The sequence below is a fragment of the Eulemur rufifrons genome, chromosome 2 (genome assembly GCF_041146395.1).
Source record: "Eulemur rufifrons isolate Redbay chromosome 2, OSU_ERuf_1, whole genome shotgun sequence".
NCBI classification, from domain to species: domain Eukaryota; kingdom Metazoa; phylum Chordata; class Mammalia; order Primates; family Lemuridae; genus Eulemur; species Eulemur rufifrons.
The window spans coordinates 13,928,170-13,947,272 of record NC_090984.1 but is presented as its reverse complement, the minus strand read 5'-3'; the positions used below and the strand labels follow the sequence as shown (position 1 = coordinate 13,947,272).

At 49.7% G+C, this 19,103-nt stretch overlaps 1 protein-coding gene across 1 annotated transcript in view; it reads left to right on the top strand.

Annotated features, from left to right (window-relative positions):
• MUC16 (mucin 16, cell surface associated) overlaps nucleotides 1-19,103 on the top strand; it is a 154,893-nt gene that overhangs the window by 12,169 nt on the left and 123,621 nt on the right. Inside the window, 1 exon segment of the mRNA XM_069491483.1 lies at nucleotides 379-768. Coding sequence (XP_069347584.1) covers nucleotides 379-768 — 390 coding nt within the window.

Here is a 19,103-nt window from a genome sequence, read left to right as displayed (position 1 = left end):
CTTCAATAATTAATAAAATAACAATATTCTATGCTGAGCACTGACTAGACATTGTCTTAAACCCCGTTGTGTAAATAATCTCTCTCAAATCCTGCACCCATTGCAGGCAACACATATTATGGGGAAATCACATGAAATTGCCTACATTGGTTTTTGATTACAAAAATGGTAATTTAATATGTATTTTTCTATTTTTGATTTTGATTACTGCAGCTTCCGGCAGAATTGGGCTGATTGGGACTGGGGTAGCTCTTCGTTTGCTGGGGCCATTTATAATTATGGGTGTTCTTCAGAGGTTACTTACAGAGAAATGCCTCTTCTGAAGTACATTTGTGGTTCAGGATTTTCTAAATTACTGAATGGCTCTTTTCTCCCCAGGAGGAATTACTCACCTGGACGCCAGAGCCCTGCTAAGCCTGGTTACAGCCACAGAAATCGTGGGTGATCGTCATGTGCCCACGTCTGATGTGCCCATCTCCCCTGGGAGACCCCCACAGACACGCTTGCTGTCCGGAGTTGGGAACGTGAGTGATGCTTTTGTGGATGGCAAGAGAAAGCTAACTGGAAGGGCAGCGTCCAGCCCAGTCCCTTCAAGGTCACCTGTGAGGCCAGAGGGTCCTATGAGTTCCTGGAGTCCAGGCACCAGAGGCCAGGGATGGGACCCGGGAGGCTCCGGACCCCAGATGCATCCAGTGCCCCCTGCCCAGCCACACCCTCCACACTCAGGGCTGCGGCACTGGCCACATTCACACACCAGGACCGGCAACGGTAAGTCCTTCCCTTTTGAATCTTCCAACTGGACATTGGCCATGCAAGTGTTTAATTACCTTTGATTCTTTATCCATTGGTTGAATAGATGTTGCAGCTGTGCCCGATGCCAGTGGATAGCCTAGTCGGTCCCAGCCTCATACAGCTCAGAGTCAGTGAGGACAGGCGTCAAAGAAGTTGTCACAATAAAATACAATGATCTGGAGGATAGGGGAAGCAGACAGTGTGCAGGAAGGGTAACTGCACCTGGGGTAGGGGATCAGATAGGGTTTTCTCTGTGAGAGCCTGAAATTTAAGCTATGATGAGAAGGTGTTAACCAGCAAAGAGGGCGTGCAAAAGATGTGAGGCTTAATGGATGTTTCTGCTCCCTTTTTCTTTCTTCCTCCTCCCTGCTCCTCCTCCCTTCCTTTTCTCTCCTCCCCCTCCTCCTCCTCTTTCAATCATTTTAAAATGAATTATCTCAGGTCACGGACAAAGGCCCTGGCATCCTTGTTTTTGGTAAAGACCTCAAGCTGAGGCTGGTTTTTAAACGTATAAAGGGCTGGGAAAATCAAAAACAATCACCACAATAACAAAAGAATAGCAACAGAGCCCACTTGGCCCATGAAACCCAAGATACTTGCTCTGGCCCTAACAGAAAAAGTTTGAACACTTTTTCTTTTTAAGAGATGGGATCTCGCTTTGTCGCCCAGGCTGGAATGCAGTGGCGTCATCATAGCTCACCGCAGCCTCCAACTCCTGGGCTTAAGTGATCCTCCTGCCTCAGCCTCCCGAGTAGCTGGGACTACAGGCATGTGCCACCACGCCTGGCTAATTTTTTATTTTTTGTAGAGAGGGGATCTCACTATGTTGCCCCAGTGGGTCTCAAACTCCTGGTCTCAAGTGATCCTCCCACTTCAGCCTCCCAGAGTGCTGGGATTACAGGTGTAAGCCATCCCTCCTGGCTCTTAAGAAAAAGAAAAAAAAAAAAGCTTTTGTTTGACTGGTTGCCAGAAAATTTTAAACCATATATATGGCTTGCATTGCCTTTCCATCAGAAGAGCTGTTTTAGAGGGGTCTGTCACAGAGGGGGAGTCACATGTTCCCTCTGAGTTTTTTTCTCTTTGTTAACCCTCCATGCTGTGCTAGGAACGTGCTGGGGAGGCCAGTGGTTTCTTGTTGGTCTCTGGCTTCTGACTTTCTGGGTTTGAACCCCGGCTGTGAACACACCACTGAACCCACTGATTCTTAGCAGCCTCACCTATGCAAGGTGGATCTAAGAGCATTTAATGCCCCAGTGTGTAGCAGACACTTAACACGGCACCTGGCTCATGCAAAGTACTGGGAGAAGGATGGCTCTTTTAAGTCATTTGCTGGGGACCCTCCAAGTCCCTACCTCCAGGAACCCAGCCTGCTCTTTGCATATTTCAGGAGAGCCCACCTTGGCCTTGGCTTTTCTGGTCTGGCCCCACCCGAGCACTTCCTTGCAGCCCTTCTCAGCTGCTTCTGTGGACACTTGAGATTAGCAACCCGTCATGGTGTTACCTGAGCTGGCTGACGCCACAGGTGTACCCAGGGGACCATGAAGACCAGTAGGGTGTGGCTGTCATTAGCCAACTATGCAGCAGGAAGGGGTCCTCCCGGCCACTGGGAAGTGCCACATACAGCCTCTGCTAGGGCTGGAGGAAGAGGAGGCTGGCCCCTGCCCCGCCAGACAGAGAGATCTGGACAAGGCATTGGTGCTGGACATTTGGGGACGTATGTGCCGCCAGCTCCCACCTGTCTGCTTTGGTTTTTGGCTCGAAGGATTTAACGGACCTGTCTAGCCTAGGTGACAGAGAGAGACTCTGTCTCAAAAAAAAAAAAAAAAGTCCATTTATGAAATTTGAAATTGCAATTATGGCAATTTATGGCAATTGAAGAATTGGATAGTCTAGCAACTCTACCTCATTCCCACTGTGACTAAAGCAGAAAGGTTTGCCCCATTTTGGTGGAGTTAGCTCTCCCCAGTGCGGTCATTCCAGTCCCTACCAACTCCTTCCCTCTCTTAAGTTACCTGCCTGGTTTAAGAAGGCCTGGGAATCCGGACCCTACCCTAGGGGGCTTCGTAGTCCAATCTGAGCATTTTCATGTAATTAAAATCTGCCCTGTTGGCACGATTGAAAAGACCACTCTCCCATATGATCCACCAATCTCACTTCTGGGTGTTTATCCAAAGGAAAAAAAAAAAATCAGGATTCTAAAGAGATATCTACACGCCCATATTGCAGATACCTCTGCAGCCTTACACCACAGCCAAGGTATGGAGACAACCTCAGTGTCCACCGACAGATGGATATATAAAGAAAATCTGATATATACATCCAATGGAATATTATTCAGCCTTAGAAAAGGAAGGAATCCTGCCATTTATGACAACATGGATGAACCTGAAGGACCTTATGCTAAGCGAAACACCCCAGGTGCAGAACGACAAATGCTATAGGATTTAAGTGATATCTCATTGTGGTTTTGATTTGCATTTCCCTGATGATTAGAGATGTTGAGCATTTTTTCGTATGTTTGTTGGCCATGAGTCTGTCTTCTTTTGCAAAGTTTCTGTTCGTGCTTTTTGCCCACTTTTTAATGGGGCTGTTTGATTTTTTTCTTGTTGATTTTCCTGAGTTCTATATAGATTCTAGTTATCAGCCCTTTATTGGATGTGTAGCATGCAAATGTTTATGGCAGCACCATTCACCGTTGTAAAGATGTGGAAACAAACCAAGTGCCCATCAATACACGAGTGGATTAATAAAATGTGTGTATGCATACCATGGAGTTCTACTCAGCCACAAAAAACAACGGTGATCAAGCACCTCTTGTACTATCCTGGATGGAGCTGGAGCCCATTCTACTAAGGGAAGCATCACAAGAATGGAAAAACAAGCACCACACGTACTCACCGTCAGATTGGCACTAACTGATCAACACTCATGTGCACATATGGAAGTGACACTCATCAGGTGTAGGGCAGTTGCGTGGGGAGGAGGGGATGGTGTATACTCACACCTAATGGGTGTGGTGTGCATGGTCTGGGGGATGGACATGCTTGTAGCTCTAACTCGGGTGGGGCAAAGACAATATATGTAACCTAAACATTTGTACCCCCGTAATACTCTGAAATTTTTTTTAAAAAGCAAATACTATAGGATTCCACTTGCTTGTAGAATCTAAAATAGTTAAACTCATAGAAGCAAAGAGCTGAATGGTGGGGGCCAAGGGCCACCTAAGACAGCAGAGAAAGGCCAGGGAAGGGGGATGGAGGGAGAGATGCTCGTCAAGGCATACGAAGTTTCCAGTTTTAAGATGAATAAGTTCTTAGAGCCTGGGCATCCGTATCCCTCTGTGCTTCCCGCCAGCTGGATGTGCGTGGGGAGTGAGTGTCACTCCTCTGATTCTCCCCGTAAAGTCCCTAATTGGTCCTCGGGTGAATGAGTTTCCTGTGGCTGCCGTCACAAATCACCACCAGCTCAGTGCCTTCAAACAACACAAATTTACCATCCGACAGTTCTGGAGGGTGGAGTCTGAAAAGGGGTCTCCCTAAATATCAAAGGGTTGGCAGGGCTGCCATCCCTCCAGAGGCTCCAGGGGGAAAAAATCTTCTTGCCTTTTCCAGCTTCTAAATCACGACCCCTTCCTACGGTATCAAAGCCAGTGGTGTAGCATCTTCAAATCTCTCTCTGACTCTCTGACTTCTGCTTCCATCATCCCGTCTCCCTCTCTGACTCTGACCCTCCTGCCGCCTTCTTCTAGGGACCTTGTGATGACACTGGGATAATCTCCCTGTCTCAAAAGTCATCACCTGCATCCTGTCTGCAAAGCCCTCTTTGCCAGCGGAGGTAACACCTTCACAGGTTCCCGGGGTTAGGACGGGGATGTATTCTGAGGGGGGGAGGGGCTCTCTCCCCTCACCTGCTCTTCCCATCCCAGCTTTCTCTGGTCTTTGGGAAATGGCATGTGCACGGATCTCAAGCGTGCATTTGCTAAGTTTGCACAAACCCACATATCTGTCTAACCCAAATCCCTACTGAGAGATACAGCACCAATATCACTCCAGAAAGATAAACAATATTAGCTTCTTCTTTTTTTCTTTTTATATGGAGGTGTATTTTATACTAAAATCTACACACTTTAAGTATATAGCTCAGAGAATTGTTACAAGAGCCATACCTTTTATAATAACCAATGAGCTGTACTTGGAGTCACTTCTTTTTTTTTTTTTTTTTTTGAGACAGAGTCTCACTCTGTTGCCCAGGCTAGAGTGAGTGCCGTGGCATCAGCCTAGCTCACAGCAACCTCAGACTCCTGAGCTCAAGCAATCCTCCTGTCTCAGCCTCCCGAGTAGCTGGGACTACAGGCATGCGCCACCATGCCCGGCTAATTTTTTTTTTTCTATGTATATTTTTAGCTGTCCATATAATTTCTTTCTATTTTTAGTAGAGATGGGGTCTCGCTCTTGCTCAGGCTGGTCTCGAACTCCTGAGCTCAAACGATCCGCCCACCTCGGCCTCCCAGAGTGCTAGGATTACAGGCGTGAGCCACTGCGCCCGGCCTGGAGTCACTTCTTGATAATCGGATTGTGTCTTTGGGCCAGACTCTTTGATATTGATATAAATCAGTGATTCTCAATTAGGAGACATTTTGATTGTCACCCCTGGGGCCTGGGCTGGGAATACCACTGACATCTCATGGGTAGAGAACAGAGAGGCTGCTAACCCTACAACATACAGGACAGCCCCTCTGCCCCAGAGCAAAGAATTAACCGGCCCCAAATGTCAATAGCATCAAGATATCAATAGACCTCGAATCCTCCAATCCGTCCATCATTCTGCAGAATTGCTCAGATGTGTCTGGATTTGAGATTGAGCTGGCTTAGCCTCCATCAAGGGGTCCCACTCACCATATGCAAAGAACTGCACATCAAGATCAAAAGGGGGATGCCCGCGCCAAAGGGGTACAGAAAACACACAGTCGGTGCCATGTGGGTAGAATTCTATTTGAGTTTTCAGCCACCTCTACCCATTCATCTCTTTATCCCCAGAGCTTGGTGCCTGGTGAGTGATCAGTATATGAATGAATCAGGCAGCAAACATTTTTGTGTGTGTGTGGCACACCTGTTGTGTGCCAGGTACCCTCTGCGCTACTCGGGAATTCAGAGGGAGTTAAGAAATGAAAACACAGATATGTGATCATGTGGTCATGCACTTTCAGGGAAGAAGTTACAAGGTGCGCTGGAAACAGGGAGGGGGGTTTTGCATTCTCTCTGAAAAGGGAAGCAAAGAGCCCTTGAGAGTCAGGAGAGGCTACGTCAGGTGGAGGGAGGGAGGGAGGGAGGACAGTCCCGGCACGGGGAACCGCGGCAGGGGCCAAGGTTTGCAGCTGAGGCGCCAGGATGTATGTCAGGTGAATGGGGGGGCAGGTCCCGGCTCAAGGTGGGACTTAAACGCCAGGCTGGAGGGTTTGGACTTGATCCTGAGGGTGGTGAGAAGGCACAGAAGAATTTGGACAAGAGGCGGGGCATGGCCAGGCTTGCATTTTTGAAAGGTCACTCTGTTGGCTAGGTCGACAGGAACTCGAAGAGGGTGGGGCTTTCCCACAGGGAATGGGTACGAGTGAAGATGTTTCGGAACGTCAGAGCAGAGAGAGGACGAGGGCATGGACTAAAGTGAGGGGGCGGGCAGAAGGTCAAGAATGACTTAGAAGGTTCCAGAAAGGAAGGAGTCCAAGACAGCATCTCACAGAATGTGACCCTCAATTAAATGGAATAGGCTTCCCTTCTCAAGCCCACTGACGAAATCCTAGGACTTTATTTTTTTTCCTAATTATTCAACAAATATTTGAGAGCCTAATGGGTGGCAGGCAGGGGGGACATAGTCATGAATTAGACACTCCTGCCCGTGGAGGTAAATAGAGACTGTAGACAAGGGAACAAATGAATGACGGAATCATGAGAGATTTAGAAAATCAACATGCACTAGAAAGGCAGTAAAGAGCAGGATGAGATGGAAACAGGGAAGAAGGCCGGACAGTCTGGAAGGTGGTGAAGACAGTAGAAGCTTGAAGGGTGGGACGAAGCCAGTTGTGTAGACAGCCGGGCAGAGGGAAGCGCAAGTGCCATGGCTCTGGGGTGGGCAGAGCTATCCACTTCCGATGTGTGGACTTCACTGGGTATAAATTATACGTAAAAGAAAAAAAAGATGAGGGTGACATTCTCTATCTTTCCGGGGGTGATGCTGATGTTCTATATCTCGGTAGGGCTCTGGGTTAGACCAATGTATGTATTTGTACACACCCGGCAAATGCACACTTGAGATCAGTGCATTTCATGGAATGTAAACGTGGGATCTTAGAAGATAAATTCTATGCACAAATATGGAACTCCAGTTACTGCTCTGCATGATGAGCTCTGCAGAGGGCATGGGACGGATGGATGCAGCTTCCTTCCAATGCAAGTGTGCGCACGGTCCAGCGAAGAGGCCAGCGTGGTGGAGAAGAGAGAGAGAGAGAAGGGAAGAGCTCCAGGAGGTGGCTGGAGCCAGAAGCCAGGGCTATGCAGGTTGCAATGAGAAATTTGGATTTTACTCTCGGTGCGGTGTGAGGCCATTGACGAGTTTTTGTTTTTCTCTGTTTTTCATTTCATAATATTACGGGGGTAAAAACGTCTTGGGGACATAATTTGCATTTGTACCATTAGAGTCAAAGTTTTAAGGGTGCCCGTCACCCAGACAGTGTGCGTTGCCCTCCACTGACGAGGTTTGAACAGGTGAACTGCACAGAATGGTTTGGAGGAGGGTGAGGAGAGAAACATCCAGTGAACAGGGTGTTGTCATTATTCAGGTGAAAAAAAATCGTGGGTTCAAAATTGTGCTCTGCCAAGGGCATTTTTTTTAAATTTTAGATTAATTAAAAAACCCCTTTTTGGTGCGGTATACCATACACACGGTAAAGTGTGGATGAATTTTTACGTAAGTGTAACCGCTGCACACAGCTCAAGGTACGGAGCATTCCCTTCCTCTAGAACCGTGCTTGACGTTTGAGGCTGGCTCATTCTTTGTTGGGGAGGAGCTGTCCCAACCCCTGGAAGATGGTGAGGTGCCACCCACTAGATGACAGCATTTCCCACCTCTGTGACAACCCAAAAGGTGTCCAGACATTGCCACATGTCCCCAGGAGACATAATTGCCTTCACTGGAGAACCACTGTTCTGGAAGTTTCCCTCATAGCCCTTTTTCAGACAGTGCCCCCCAGCCCCACAACACTATTCTGACTTCTCTCCTCTTCTGTTAGTCTTGCCCGTCCTTGAACATACCAGGAATGGAAATATCCAGTGCCCAGCTGTGCGATTTTGTGTGAGTTAAATCACTTCTTTGTGCCTCAGTTTCCTCCTCTGTAAAACGGAGCAATGGAATACACCACCTCCTGGAGATGCCTCGAGAACTGAATGAGTCATTGAGCTCTGTGAAGGGCGTAGCTCAGAGAAAATATGGAATGAACGTCATTTGCGGATTCTGTGATTGAATGTCAGTGCCCTTAGCCCTGGCAACCTTCCGGGTTCCTGCATGGCTGCCTTGCATACATTAATTGCTCAGTAAACATTATCATCATAGTAAAATGATAGCATCAAATATAATAGCATTATTATTATAGTAAAAATTGTTATATTATTATCATTGTCATTATTGCTGCTGTGGGGATTCAAACTCTGGTTACCTCAGCCATCTCTTCTTGACTTCTGAGCCCGACAATCTGGTCTCGTCTGTTCTCCTGTGTGGAAACTCCCTTACCAAGGACTGTCAACGGCTTCTGTCCAGTTTTCTCTACCTCTAGTTTTTTTTATGACGTTTGCTGTGGGGGACTTCCTCTCCTACTTGTCCTTTTTTTTAGAGACAGGGCTCACTCTGTCACCCTGGCTGAAGTGCAGTGGTGTCATCACGGCTCACTGCAACCTCAGACTCCTGGGCTCAAGCGATCCTCCTGCCGCAGTCTCCCGAGTAGCTGGGACTATAGGACAGATGTTCTGCCACCAAGCCTGGCTAATTTTTCTTTTCTTTTTTCTTTTCTTTTCTTTTTTTTTTTTTTTTTTTTGAGAGATGGGATCTCGCTCTGTTGCCCAGGCTGGTCTCAAATTCCTGGCCTCAAGGGATCCTCCTGCCTCACTCTCCCAAAGTGCAGGGATTACATGAACCATGGCACCCAGCCTGAGGATCACTTTTTAAATTAAGATGAAATAAAGTTTAAAAATCAGTTTCTCAGTGACACTGGCCACATTTCCAGTGCTCACTCACTACTCGCATGTGGCTGGCGGCTCTGGTATCGGACAGCACAGACACAGACCACAAACGTCACCCTAGAAAGTTCCATCGGGCAGACCTGCTTTAGACCAGGGTTTCTTAACAGCGGCACCATGGATATTTGGGGCCTGGTAATTCATTGCCGTGGGGCGGGTGGGGCTGCCCTGTCGACTGTGGGACAATTGCCAGCACCCCTGCCTTCCACCCACTAGACACCAATAGCAGCAGCTTCTCCACTGCCCAGTTGGAAATGACTCCAGGTATTGCCAAATGTCCCCTGCGGGGAAAAACCACCCTTGAATGTGAGAACCGCAGGTCCCACTCAAAAAGTGAATTCAAATCCTAGCTTTGTTCTGTTCTAGCTGAGTGACTTTGGGCAGGTCCTTGGGCCTCAACTTTCTCACCTGTGCAATGGAGCCATGAACAGCAACTGCCTTATAGAGTAGCCAAGAGGGAAAGCCTATAGCTTGGTGATGACTGGAAACCATGCCCAGCACACAGGAGGTGTTTGACACACGGTAGCTGTGATTACCCATCGTGAACTTAAACTCATTAACCCTGGCACACCCCTTGTAAGGACAGCGCAGACTGATGGCACTTGGGGGATCCTAGACAAAGAAGATTTGAATTACTTAAAAAGGAAGAGCACTGGTTGGGGAGTCCAGGCTCCTGGGGCCTGTTTCCAGCTCTGCCATTGAACTTGCAGGTACTGGTGCTTTCTGGCGGAGGTGGGGGGGGGGTCCAGTTTTCCCATCTGTGAGGTGGCGGGAGTTGAACACCGTCATTGCCCAGAGGGGCCCACTGGCTTGGCTTCTGTTTCCCTGCAATCATTTTACTTAAGACAGGAAGGGGTGCCTTGGTAGAGAACTAGAGTGGGAGTTTGGACAAAAGCCAGGCTCAACTTCCCCCTTCTTGTCTTCCTTTCTGCTGCCTCTAGCTACTGTCTTCCCCCCTGGGAAAATTTCCTTCTCCTCCCTTCTACCTCCCCTGGCCCGGTTGACCCCAATTTATCCTTCCATCTTGATGTATGGTGTAACACCTCCTCCAAGAAGTCTTCCCTGATTCCCTGCCCCTTCCCAGCCTGGATCTGGTGTCTCCCACCAATGTCTTGATCTGGCCAGGATGCTGCCAGGGGCTGCTCAAGGCTGCTTAGTGTTTGTGTACTAAGAGAGATGGGGACATTGCAAGCAGAGAGCAGAGTTGGTTAACAAGAAATTGCACAGAGCATGATAAGCCCCTAGGAGTTGTAGATGAGGTTGCTCAGGCCACGGGTCCATGGAGTTTGGCTCCAGCTACAAGACCCAGGAGAGGTGGGTGGCCCCGTGGCACTCCGAGGTCCAAATCCACCGCCAGCCTCTTTTCCACTGGGCACCTGCAGGGTGAGTGATGATAAAGCCACCTCGTCTGGCTGTTAGAGGCTGGAGGGAGGGGGTCTCCTGAGTGTCTGAACCCAGGAGAATTCGGGGGGGTGGGCACTGAGCAACATGGCACGTAAGAAAAATCACCCTGCAATCTGTGCTGGGAAGATTGGAAGGGGGGAGTTCGTTTCTAGGATGGATGTTGTAATAGCCTAGGCCTCGGGCCATAAGCAACCGGCGGGGTTGGTGAGAAGGAGGCACAGCCCCAGAAGCCCTCCCTGCACCCTGCACCAGCCCTTTGCACACCTCTGCCACTGTCACGTGCAGCTGAAGGGCTTGGCTGGGGAGTGAGGGACTCTAGCCCCCATGGTGACCTTGTGTGGTCCGGAGGGGGTCAGGGGTGATGTGCAGGTAGCTTCATGGGGCTCTGGAAGGGTACGAAAAGCCCAGCCCTCAGCTCCCCTGGCAGCTAGGGAGTTCCTGCGTGGGAATGCAACCTCCCCTGCACTCCCCAACATTCCAGAACCCTCCAGAAGCAGGCATGGCTCCCCCCGCAGGGAAGGTCCACCCAGCTCCAGTCTGGTGGGGCCAGCCCCTGAGCAGGAGGGGGTCAGGTAGAACTTGGGGGCTTTGCAGAATGGAACATATCTATGCCTGGGCCCCCTGTCTTCCTTTAAGCCCAGACAGACCCCGTATGGGGGGGTGGGTCTCTCCATCAGGCAGCAGACTCCAGGGTCAGCCTCTGTCTGGGGTGGGGGCTCCTCTGAGCCCCTCCTGTCGGAGGGCATCAGGCTGCAGGTGTTAGTCACCGCTCGGGCACTGAATAATGCCATCTGACCTTTGCCGGCAGCAGTGGCACCCACTGCTTCCCCCTAGGGCAGGCCCTGCCCCTCTCGGGACGCTCAGCAAGGTGTGTCCTTGCTGCCCTCCCTGAAGCCAGGGCCAGGCTGGGCTGGGTTCAGTCTCAGGGACTCTCTCGGGGGAGAGGAGCACAGCCCAGCTGGGCAGGAGGATGGGCCGGGAGGGCCCTGCACACCCCGGGCAGCGTCGCAGGCACCTGCTGGCACTGGCCGTGAACCTCCTCCTCACCTGCTGGCCAGGTAAGTAGGGCTGGGCTGTTAAGAAAATTCCTGGAGGACAGGGGCTGATAGGTGGGGCTGTTAAGAAAATTCCTGGAGGACAGGGGCTGATAGGACAGGTGCCTGGGGCTTCTCAAACCCCGAGGGGGACAGCCAGAGATTCTCTTTGGCTTTTCTGTAAATGCCTTCTTCATTCTGCTGACCCGATAAAGCTGCTTTTTCTGGACTGGGGCAAGTTCACACCGGAGACGGAGACACCCAGGCATTCTTTCCTTCAGTGGCACATGCACACACTCCTCCCCTGGGGGGGTTGCATGGACACCTCTATCCCCAGCACCTGTGTCCAGCTCTCAGGGAGGGGAATGAGCGAGCCACCATCCCAGCCTTCCTGGACGAGACAGACAGGTGCCGGCTCGCTCAGGGCTCACGGCTGAGCACAAGCTCTGCTGTCTTAGAGGGACCGATGAGGGGGTGTTCGCCTAAACTCGCAAGTGGCATCGGATTTTTTTTTACAGAGGTTGGAAGTTGACAGGCACCCAGTTCGTGGAAGAAGGGAAGAGCATTGCCGGCAGGGGGAACTGTATGGGCAAAAGCCAGGAGGAGGCAGAGAGCCGCCAGATGAATTTGGGGAGTTTAGTGGGAGCTGAGTGTATCTGGGCTGTGTGATTGGGGGTGCAGAGCAGATGCTCGGGCAACAGCAGAAGCACAGAAAGGCGTCTTGGGAGGGTCAGGGGAGGCACGTTCCTCCATCCAAAGGGGGACTTTCCAGGGCTATCGGTCATTTGGGGGATTAGCTGGGGTCTTGCTGCCCAGAGGAAGCCCCCAGGCCTCGGGGAAGGGCTGGGGTCCAGCTTGGTGCCTATGTGCATTGTTGGGGGCAGGACAGAGCCAGGCTCTGTTCCCTGCAAAGAGAGGGTCCCAGATCCTCCATACCTGGCCCCAGGGCTGCCCAAACCCACCCACTGATTTTTTTTTTTTTTTTTTTTTTTTGCTAATTTTTTTCAGAATATTACAGGGGTACAAACATTTGGGTTGCATATATTGCCTTTGCACCCCGTGAGTCAGAGCTACACGACAGGTGCCCATCCCCGAGACAGTGGGCATCTCCCCCATTAGGTGTGAATACACAAAGGCCCTCCTCCCGGCGCCCACCCCCCCCCCACCCCGACTGATTTATTCTAGCTGCTTCGGGGGGCAGGAAATTGGGGCTTTCTAGCCAACCTCCCCAGCCCCGTGTCCACGACAAACTGAGGCTCGTAGAAGGGGGTTGCCCATGATATGCCAGGTGCTTAGATGTCAGTTCCTTTACTCCTCGGAGGAGGAAGGACTGTTTCTCATGGCTTCGCCTGGAAACTGAGGCCAGGAGGGTTGGAAAGGGGAGACTCATTGCCTCCCCCCACCCTGAGAAGGGGAGCAGCCCTGGGTGAGACCCGCCTGTGAGCCACTCTGGTGGACCCGCTGCCACCGCCCCGCCCCCTCCCCTGCCTGGGCCAGGCTGCAGCCCTCAGGGCAGGAGGGGAAGGCGCCCCATCCCCCCAGCCCTGAGTCACCGAGGAGCCCCGGTGGCCCCAGTGGCCCCCGGGAAGAGCTTTGCGGTTGGACGCCTTTGTGAGGCGCCCACACAATGGTCTGAATGGTGGGCGGGTTTGCACCGGACAACCCCACCACCTCCGATGGGGCGTGTCCCCCAAGCACTGTCGCCACAAACACAGGCTGTTTGCTTTCCTCCCCAAGGCTTACTCAGGGCCTGACGCTGGGGGCTTATCACACTGGGCAGACCCCTGCTCCTGTCCCAGGGAGGGCTGGTCGCCTGTGCTTTGGGCTGACACCCCTTCCCTGCTTCCGTCACTCCCAGGTCCCCGGGACAACCCCTCAGGCCACACCAGACCCTCCCCAAAAGGGATTCCCCTGGAATCAGTCCAGACACCCCACAGGACTTTTGACGTAAAACACCAGAAAAGACTTCCTTAATCCCAGGACAGAAATCTGAGTCCATTGCTGGCAAGCTGTGTGTCCTTGGGACAGACACCTAACCTCTCTGAGTTTCCATCTCCCCAAAGAGCAATTTTTAAAAAATATTCCAAAGCTAGGGTAAATTCACCTCCCGCTCACCTCTCTCTCTCCCCTGGACCCCCAAACTCTTGTGCCCTTTCCCTCCTCGCCCCTGTGGCTGAGACACTCCAAGATCCCGGAGGACCTCTGTAACCATCACGCTGTATTGCGCAGCTACTGCGTGCCTGGGTGTTACCTGCGTTATCTTGACTGAGCCTGTGTGATGAGAGGTAATGAAAATCATCACACATGGTGAAAATGACTTCCCATTTTACAGAAGACAAAACTGAGGGTCAGAGAGGTTAAGCCTTTTGGTATGCCAACCTTCTTCACCCTTTACCTAGGGAAGAGACTGCGGATTGATGAAGAGTCCTCCTCTCCTGGTGGTCTCTGGGTATATGAATCCTCCCCACCCCGAGGAAATGATTTCTCCTCTACTTCCCTTCCCGGCAGAAGGGCTGGGATAGCATAGAACATCCGAATCTCTCTCCGTGCCCTGCCGAGACGCATCCTGTGTCCCTGGACAGTGGTCACTGCCCCAGCCCAGGAGGAGTAGGCAGCACTGGTAGAGGAGGCGTTGCCAGAAGTAGATGTGTGCGGTCAGGGCTGTCTGGAACTGTGAGGTGGTCCCCTGAGTCTAACCTGCCCTGGCCGGAATTTCAGTTTATCTTTCACCGCTTTGAACTCATCTTGTAGAGAAGTGGAAAGGTTTGCTCTCTGTTTCCCCTAATCCTGGAGAAACAAAGTCACCTTTGTTCCCAGTTGCTGGGTGAAAGGAAGGCGATGGTCCAGGCGGGACAGCCCTGGGTGTTGTTGTTGCCCAAAGGGTTCTTCTGGTCACTCGGTTCTTCCCAGGTGGGCAGTTTGAGCAGGTAAAGGAGCTTTCTCCCATCTCCCAAGAGATCCAAGGAGGAGGTGGCCAGTCATGGTGGTTCATCCAGGGACACACGGTCATGCTGACCATGGATTGGTGGTGCAGATGACTGTCCTCATCTCATCTTACAGATGTAGGGACAGAAGCTCAGAGAGGAAGTAGCCAGGGGGTGGCTCAGAGCTGAGCTTTGAACTCACACCGTGCCTGGGTCCGGCTGCCATAGCCAAGCCTGGCCTCTGGTCTCAGGTACAAGCCTTTCTCTCCCCTCCCTGCCCCCTGGAGCCTGTCCTCACTCCCGCATTGCAGAGCTGTCCCCTCCAAAGCCCAGAGCTGTGGAGGCAAACACCAGCCCAGGAGGTCACATCCCAGGAGGCTGGCCAGCTCTCCCACTTTGCCCGAGACAGAGGGAGTTCTGGGATTCAAGACTTTTTCAAAACTAAGTCCTAGGTAAATCAGGCAAGTTGGTTACCTGCCCTCCACCCAATCCCACATCCCATCCTATACTTAACTCCCTTCCTGGCACTTCCTGTCTGCAGCCTGTCCCAGCACCTGGCGCGTAGTCAGTGCGTGATAAATATTTGCTGCTTGAATGAGTGAAAAGGTAATGGACTACTTTTCTTCCCCAGCTTTAGTGAGGTATGCTTGACAAAAAAAAAAATTATATATATTTGTATAGAACATGTACAACACAATGGTTTTTTATTTTATATTTATTTATTTTATTTATTTATTTTGAGACAGGGTCTCACTCTGTCGCCCAGGCTGGAGTGCAGTGGCATCATCATAGCTCACTGCAGCCTTCAACCCCTGGGCTCAATCGATCCTCCTGCCTCAGCCTCCCCAGTAGCTGGGACTACAGGCACATGCCATCATGCTGGGATAATTTTTTAAAAAATTTGTTGTGGAGACAGAATCTCACTATGTTGCTCAGGCTGGCCTTGAACTCCTGGCTTCAAGCCATCCTCCCACGTCAGCGTCCCAAAGTGCTGGGGTTACAGGTGTGAGTCACCTCACCCCAGCCACAACACAATGTTTTGATATATATACACATTGTGAGATAATTACCACCTTCAAGCTAATTAGCATATTCATCCCCTCACAGAATTACTTTTTTTTTTTTTTTGGTCATGAGAATGTTTAAGATCAACTCTCTGAGCAAATTCAAGTATACAATACAATGTAATTAACTATCCTCACTGTGTTGTATATAGGTCTCCAGAATTTATTCATCCTACGTGACCTCAAGTTAATACCCTTGAACCAACCAACACGTCCCCATTTCTTTCGCCGCCTACAGCCTCTGGTAACCACCATTCTATGAATAGTTTAACTTTTTTTTTACATTTCACATATAAGTGAGATCATGTAGTGCTTGTCTTTCTGTTATTTCACTTAGCAGAATGTCCTCCACCTTCATCTATGTTGTCACAAATGGCAGAATCTCCTTCTTTTGGGGGAGACTGAACAATATTCTACTGTATGTATAGACCACATTTTCTTTATGCATTTTCTTTTTTTTAATTTCATCATATTACAGGGGTACAAATGTTTAGTTTACATATACTGCCTTTGCCCTGCCTGAGTTAGAGCTGCAAACATGTCCATCCCCCATTAGATGTGAATAAACCCATCCCCTCCTCCCCCTCCCAGCTGCCCAACACCCAGTGAATGTTCCTTCCATATGGGCACTTAAGTGTTGATCAGTTAGTATCAATTTGATGGTGAGTACGTGTGGTGCTTGTTTTTCCATTCTTGTGATACGTCGCTTAGTAGAATGGACTCCAGCTCCATCCAGGATAATACAAGAGGTGCTAGAACACCATTGTTTTTTGTGGCTGAGTAGAACTCCATGGTATACATGTACCACGTTTTATGAATCCACTCATGTATTGATGGGCACTTGGGCTTTTTCCACATCTTTGCAATTGTGAATTGTGCTGCTATGAACATTTAAGTACAGGTGTCTTTATTATAGAATGTCTATTTTTCCTTTGGGTAGATGCCCAGTGGAGGGATTGTTTACATTTTCTTCATTCATGCGTTGATGAACACTTTGGTGGTTTCCATTTCTTGGCTGTTTGTGAATAAGGCTTCAATGAACATAGGGGTACGATATCTCTTGGGGGTACTGATTTCATTCCCTTTGCATATGCCCCCAGAAGTGGGATTGCTGAACCCTATGGTAGTTTTATTTTTAATTTTTTGAGGAACCTCCAGGTAATTGACTACTTCTGGGGCAGGAAGTGAGGAGGGTCTCCATCTCACCCCACATGGGATGCAGTATTTATTTTTAATTTCAAAATATTTATGGGGGTACAAATCTTTTTGGCTACATGGATCGCTTTTATAATGCTTGCATCGTGGTTGTAAGTGTGCCCATCACCCAGATACTGTTCAGTGTACCCATTGCTTAGGTTTTCGCCCATCTTGTCCTCCACCCTCCCTCCTGGTTGATTTCCATTGAGTTTTACTTCTCTCTATGCACACGTGTGCCCATCAATTAGTTCCAATTTAATAGCGAGTACATGTGGTGTTTGCTTTTCCATTCTTTAGATACTTCACTTAGGAGAATGGTCTCCAGTTCCATCCAGATTGTTGCAAAAGGCATTAAGTATTCCTTCTTCATGGCTGAGCAGTATTCCATGGTGTACAAATACCACATTTGTTAATCCATTCATGAACTGATGGGCATTTGAGTTGACTGGACATCTTTGCAATTATGAATTGTGCTGCAATAAACATTCCAGGGCAGGTGTCATTTTGATAAAATGACTTCCTTTCCTTTGAGTAGATAACCCGTAGTGGGATTGCTGGATCAAATAGAAGGTTGACTCTTAGTTCTTTGAGGAATCTCCATGCTGTTTTCCAGGCATCCTTCAATCTCGCTAGGAGATGGGACAACTCCCTCACTTCTCACCCTCTTAAAGGAGGACTCTTCATTCTCCTTTGGGTGTGGGGGGGGGAGGTCTTCCTTTTCCTGACATTGAGGGAAGGGCCCCTATGCACTTCCACTCTGTCCAGAAGGGCCCTTGCCTCTTTATTCAATACTTACTACACTTGGAGATCGGTTCATTCATTTGTTCAATGAATAAGTTTTGAGCACCTACTGTGTACTAGGAACTGTTCTGGGGAATGGGGAGATGGGTGTGAGCAGAAGAAACATCCCTGCTGAGCTGACATTCCTAGCAATGGCACACGGACCATAAGGCATAGCAATAGTTAGTGAAACATGCAGTGTTAACAAGGTGATAAGGAGAAAAGAAAGAGGGTGGAGAATCAGGGTGCTGGAGTGTGTTGGAGGGCAAGTTGCTCTTTTCAAAAAAGTGAGATCAGAAGCAAAGAGCTGAGGGGGCCAGGCCTGATATCATACAGCCACGACTAATTCATCTCAGTTGAACCTTGTTGCAGCACCCAGAGGGGTGTATGCTGTTGTGATTTCTGCTTTCACCATGGGGAAACTGAGGCTCAGGGAAGTGAGTTGGCATGTGTGTGTGTCCATGTGTGACTTTCCAACTGACTGTGCACGTAAGTGCAAGTGCGGATGAATGAATGCGTGTTTGCGGCTATGCATATGTGCCCATGTGTGAGTGTTTTTGAGTGTTTATTGTGAGTGTGCTACTGAGTGGATGTGTGTGAGCATGTGTGCAGGGATGGGTGTTTGTATGTGCTTGTGTCAGCGTGTGCATGAGTGTGCATGGATATTTGTGCATGTATATCCACATATGTGAGTGTGTGACTGAGTGTGTGCATAAGTGTGAGACTGTACATGAATGACAGTGTGTGTTTGTGTTTGTGCACTTGAGTCCCTGTGTCAGTGTGTGTGAGTACTTGTGTGTGATATGCATAAATCCATGTAGAGATGTGTATGTATGTGTGGGTAAGTGTGTGCATGGCTGTGTGTATGCATATGTTCCTTCCTCTTACTGAGGGTGGGGGTCATCTTCTTTTGTCACACCTGCCAAAATATTCTCACATCCCTCATGAGGGGAGGAAAGCCCTAAGCTCTCCTCCCAGGGCAGTACCAAGACAAGGGAGCAGCTGGTGCCACAAGCACCCAAGGACACCCAGCAGCCTCTGTGGGAACAGATGAACTGGGAGGAACCACTAGAATCTGTCCTGTCTGAGGTGGCTCAGCCCTTACTGGGTGGAAGGCAAGAGGAAGGTCCCACATTCCCACTGCTTTCCTGGACAGGGTGGCCCCTCCCTATAACCCTTCCCACTCCTGCCTGAAATGAGACGTCCAGGGGCTATTCCCGCTAGTGTAGCCACATACTTATGAGGCAGGATGAGGGCAGCCAAACTTTCAAGGAAGCGAACGCTATCACTTGTGGTGGGGAACCATGGCAAAGCTGAAAAGTTAGAGACAACTATGCCAGTAATAATCTTCAAAATAGGGCAGCAGAGGCCAGGCAGATTGTTAGGGAAGGAAAGAAAGATCGATGACACCGCGCTCAGTCAGGGAGGGGAGATAAAACACGACCGCATGCTAGACGATGACCACATTAAAGCAAGAGCTCATATTTGCTCTGCAACACAGCATACAAAAATAACATATGGTAAGAGATACAAAGGGAACTAAGACGAAAAACGGTTCTATCTGCGAAATGTAAACCTTTGAACACACATCCTCAGGAACGGAGTCAAGCAATGTCTCTTGGAAGG